This window comes from Hyaena hyaena, unplaced genomic scaffold (genome assembly GCF_003009895.1).
Source record: "Hyaena hyaena isolate Hyena2069 unplaced genomic scaffold, ASM300989v1 scaffold_428, whole genome shotgun sequence".
In the NCBI taxonomy this organism is placed as follows: Eukaryota; Metazoa; Chordata; class Mammalia; order Carnivora; family Hyaenidae; genus Hyaena; species Hyaena hyaena.
In genome coordinates, this window is record NW_024081062.1 from 330,984 (window position 1) to 336,456 (window position 5,473).

The following is a 5,473-nucleotide window of genomic DNA, read 5'->3' on the forward strand; positions in this document are numbered from 1 at the left end:
CTCAACAGTAAAAATGAACAGCAACATTGATATAAAAGTATCATGATTGCCAGGGGCTAGAGTTGGATAGGGGTCACCTATAAAGGGGCACAAGGCAATTTTGTAAGGATGATTAAACTTTGATATTTTGATTATCATGGTCACAACACTAGATGGCACTTGTCAAAAACTTGCAGAAATGTACTCTAAAACAAATGATATTTACTCTATATAAAGTATACTTAAATTTTAAACAATCAGACAAAAACTCATTTTCTTTCTATATTATATTTGTTGAGTTCTGATTTTATTATTTTATGACCAAAGAATGTGGTCCAAAATTTATTTTTCAGAAAAATTTTAAGAGTGTTATTATAACCAGTACAGATATTCAATATTAGTTAATATTCCCTGGGTTTAATATATATATATATATATATATATATATATATTTAATTACTAGATTATACTTTAAACTTGGTAATTCAAATCTCTGATTATCATTTTTGCCTACTAGAATGATTAAGTTTTGAGAAAGGCATAATAAAGTCTTTCAGTAAAAGTGTAGTTTAGTAAATTTTTTCTTTTTGATTTTTTGTGTTGTTACATTTTGTATACAATTTCTTAATTGGTTAAACATTTATGTATATTATGTGTTTTATCATCACAAAGCATACCTCCCTCTTTCTTCCTGTCACTGATTTCCTAGACAGACAACAGACTAAGAAAGGAGGAGGTAAGTTTCCAAAATTGTGTTACATGTATTTGAAAAAGATTCAAGGCTTTTTCATACCTATTTTTTGTATCTGGACAGAATATGAAAAACAAACACTTAAAATGTGTGTCTCTATGGGGAACCCACCCTGGGGACACCCGATCTTGGCAACTATTTCTGTTCTGATCCCTAAGAAAGTCCCAATCTCCAGGGAAGGAAGATCTGCTTATTTGTTCCCAATCATCTACGCCAGACCTAGGAGAGCAACAAAGGTTCCTCAGTCCTCAGCCCTGGCTGACACTTTCGAATCATCCAGCATCAAGCAAGGAGCCAATGGACATGGGGGTTCCATGACCACATGTGACAGCGGCAGAGAACAACCAAGTAAGAAGGACTGGGAAAGCAGGTGAGGGCACGGGACCTCCAACAACAGACAGACTCACGTGGGCACAAACACAGATAAGCAGATACATGAAATCCCTCTGCACCTGACCAAGTTCAAAGGGGGCACGTGTCCTGGTTTGACATGTATAAGCCTTTCCCTTTGCAGGATGTGCTGCCCACTGCAGGACAGAGCACGCAGGTTTCCAAGGTGGACGTAGAAAAGCAGCAGCGGGAGAGGAAGGAGACAGCTCAGGTTAGTGGCGCTAGGGTCAGTGACTGCAGGCTCCTAAAAGTCCTGTCCAGAAGCTCAGGCCAAGAGCCCCCCTCCCTCTCCACAACTGAGACTCTTCTGGAAGACATTCAAGACCCTCCCATGCTGCCTCTACTCTGCACTTTCCCTCCTCCCCGTATATCCACTCTGAGTAAGAGGAATTCAATGGATGACTACCAAGATATGGCTGGTTTCCTGGGGAGTCTCAATTTTGAAGGTTTAAACCATGAAATTCTTTTTTTTTTTTTTTTGTGGCTATAACCTACATTCCCAATGCTGGGAGTGAGAAACTCTACAACGAGGAAGGGTGGGATACTTTGAACTTATTTTACTCACTATTTGGCCTTCGTAGCAACTCAAAGATGACAGGAAGAATCTCATTTGATATCCTGTGAGTCCTCTTTTATCTTTTCCTCTGTCTCCATTATGGGAAACTAGCTATCTTTGAGACCAGAATATTCACACCTGCTGGCCAGCCTGTCTCTTGTTTTCTTGCTGATGGGTCTTCTTCACCCCTCAATGTCTCCAGTCTCCATTAAGCAGGCTCCTTCTGGAGCATCTTCGAGCTTTTGTCTCATACTGTTTTACCTACCTGTGTCCTGGGAAATAGTCCAGGTAAAAAACCAACCTACAATCTCAGCATTTTTCCCTTGATTTTATGAATTGAAATCTCAGTGATAGGCATCTCACTATGGAGATTTTCCATTTTATGTATATCCTACAATCAATTCCTAGGAATATTCCCTAAAACATCCTCTGGCCCAGCTATCAAGGCATATCACAAAGCGGTTCTGTGATTCTCTTCCCTTTGCCTCAGGCCTTTGTTCTCATGACTAATGAATCCACTCTCTCTCCTTCACTATTCCAATACCATAAATTCTTCCAGGGACATTTCATTCACAGTGCTTTGCTTGACTTTCGCTCCCTATAATGATTTCTTAGTGCTAGGATTGTCTGCTGCAGGTACCACATGAATTTCTTTACCAATCAGTAAATTCCTTTTGTTCAATACCAAAAATAATTTGACTATATTATTGTGTGTGTGTATACATATATATACATACAGTAAAACCTTGGTTTGCAAGCATAATTCACTTCAAAAGCATGCCTGTAATCCAAAGCACTCATATGTCAAAGCAAATTTCAAGAACCATTGGTTCAATTGTGATCATGTGACATTTGGCTTCACGCACTACTTGTATTGCAAGACACTGCTCCTTTATCAAGTTAAAATTTATTAGAAAAGTTTGCTCTTTATTAGAAATGTTGCAAGAGGTATACCTGTGTGTGTGTGTGTGTGTGTGTGTGTGTGTGTATCCATCCTATACATGACTATATCACTTTCAAAAATATACCTGTCTTATTCTTTTATCAGAAATCAGATGAGGAGTGCCTGGGTGGCTCAGTCAGTTAAGCGTCCAACTTTGGCTCAGGTCATAACCTCACGGTTCGTGGGTTCGAGCCCTGCGTCAGGCTCTGTGCTGACAGCAGCTCAGAGCCTGGAGCCTGTTTCAGATTCTGTGTTTCCCTCCTTCTCTGACCCTCCCCTGATCACGCTATCTCTCTCTTTCTCAGAAATAAATAAACATTAAAAAAATCAGAAGAATGTTTCACACAGCAACCTGAACAGCATTCTTAGGTCAGCCTTCCCAACAGCTGTGATCTTAGCTGTGTGAATTTATGTCAACTTAACAGCAGCTAAAATGTTAGGGACAAACAACCAACTAGGTCTTTCAAAACCCAGAATTTTTCCATAATTTGGGAAAATATAAATGGCACAGATAACATTTGCAGGTTTGTAATACAACATTTGGTACAGAACCTGACATATGGTTAAGTTCTTATAATAAATGGTTAGCTAATCAAAATATACCGTACAGAAAAAAGCACTTCGCCCAATTTGGATATATAACTCCTATTGTCTAATCAATTTGGAAATATCATTTAACTTCCCTGAGCCTCAGTTGCTTTATCGGTTTAGTGAAATAAAATATCTCAATTATTAGATGAGGGTAATACCATACATGAAAGTATCTGTATATGGTACTCAGTATATAAGAGTAGGATAAATAAAACTTTAGCCACTGGTAATTAAACACTCTTGAAATTAACCTGTAAAATGACTCAAAAAGATAATCCAGCTTTAGTTAATTCTCAACCAAATAGAAAAATGGTTCTAAAATATATTTGCTCAAATGTTGACATATGATCTAACTCTGTGATGATATTTTCTCCCCTGCAGATATGGATGGAGACAACCAGACTATGGTCACAGAATTCCTTCTCCTGGGATTCTCTGGGCAGTCAGAGCAGGAAGAGGTTCTCTTTGGGCTGTTCTTGTGGATGTACCTGGTCACCATCATCGGGAACGTCCTCATCGTCCTGGCCATCAGCTGTGACCGCCATCTCCATACCCCCATGTACTTCTTCTTGGCTAACCTCTCCTGCGTCGACATCTGCTTTTCATCAGTCACAAACCCCAAGATGCTGCTGAATCACATGGTGGGAAGCAAATCTATCTCTTATGTGGAATGCATGACCCAGATCTACTTCTTCATCACTTTCATCAACATGGATGGGTTCCTCCTGAGTGTGATGGCCTATGACCGTTATGTAGCCATCTGTTGCCCACTCCACTACAGCATCATCATGAAGCCCAAACTCTGTGTCCTTCTGGTGGCGGCCTCTTGGGTCATTACAAACCTGCATGCTCTCCTACACACTCTTCTCATGGTCCAACTCACATTTTGTTTCAACAATACTGTGCATCACTTTTTCTGTGACCCCTATGCAGTTCTAAAGCTGTCTTGTTCTGATACCTTTATCAATGACCTGATGGTATTCACTGTGGGTGGACTGATATTTCTGACACCATTTACATGTATCATCATTTCATATGCTTATATCCTCTCTAATGTACTGAAATTTCCATCTGCCCATGGAATAAGGAAAGCCCTGTCCACATGTGGATCCCACCTCACTGTGGTGTCCCTCTTCTATGGTACAATCCTGGGGGTCTATATGCGCCCTTCATCCTCCTACTCAGTCCAAGACACGGTGGCCACTGTCATCTTCACAGTGGTGACTCCCCTGGTCAATCCCTTCATCTACAGTCTGAGAAATCGTGACATGAAAGGAGCCTTAAAGAAACTGATCTCAGATTCTAGAAAACTTTAGAGCTTAGAAAATTCTTGGCTATCATATATGGTTTCATTTTATAAACAGAGAAACTGAGTCCCAGATAGATATAAACTTACTCATGACCATTCCTCTAATTAATGATATATGATCATGCTCATGCTTTTAATATAAGGCTGATAGTTGCTCATAAGTCATAAAACTATTAGTTTCTTAACTATAAAAAGGGCTCATTCTAAACACTCATTTTACCAACAACAAAAACTCAGGACAAGACATATTTGGAGAGTTTTGGAATGATTCCAGCAACCCCATGAGACAGTGGTCCCCACAATGCTCTGGAAATTTCAGGACTTTAGAGCTGGCTTTATTCAGCACCAATGGCCTCTTGGCTTCACATTAGGAGATGTTAAAATTATCCCCAATTAACTGAGTCACAAACAGGTTATCATCACCAAGGTTGTACAAGTAGTACTTATTGGTTACAGAATGGTCCTGTCTACTCTTAGGGTTATTGGCCGTTACTGAGATAGGTAATTTTCCCTCTATCCTAGGCTCAAGTCAATCCACCAACCTCTTACAGTTCAGAACCCTACCTGTACACTACTCCTGTCCCCCACTACCATTCTAAATTTTTGGTGCTTTGTTGCTCAGCATAGGAGTCAGGAAGTTTCAGATAGTAGCTAGCCTTCTTCATGGAGCTCTTGGCATTCCTTCAAGTTAAAATGGGCTAAGGGAAGGGGCACCTGGTGACTCAGTCAGTTGAGCATCTGACTCTTGATTTTGGCTCAGGTCACGATCTCACAGTTGGTGGGATGGAGCCCTGCATCGGGCTCCATTATGCTGACAGTGAGGAGTCTGCTTGAGATTCTCTCTCTCCCTCTGTCTCTGCCCGTCCCCTGCTCGCACTCTCTCTCAAAAGAAATATATAAACCTTTTTTTAAAATGGGCTAAGAGAAGTAGGTTCCCTTGATGCTGAAGTGTCC

The 5,473-nt window shown here is 40.3% G+C and overlaps 1 protein-coding gene across 1 annotated transcript; it reads left to right on the forward strand.

The window, feature by feature from the left end:
• Window positions 1-1,306: 1,306 nt before the first annotated feature.
• LOC120245687 (olfactory receptor 1E1-like) lies at window positions 1,307-4,526 on the forward strand. Its single transcript, XM_039252855.1, has 2 exons — window positions 1,307-1,331; window positions 3,592-4,526. The coding sequence occupies exon 2, from the start codon at window positions 3,594-3,596 to the stop codon at window positions 4,524-4,526; it is 933 nt and encodes a 310-aa protein (XP_039108786.1). The 5' UTR covers window positions 1,307-1,331; window positions 3,592-3,593.
• Window positions 4,527-5,473: the final 947 nt, after the last annotated feature.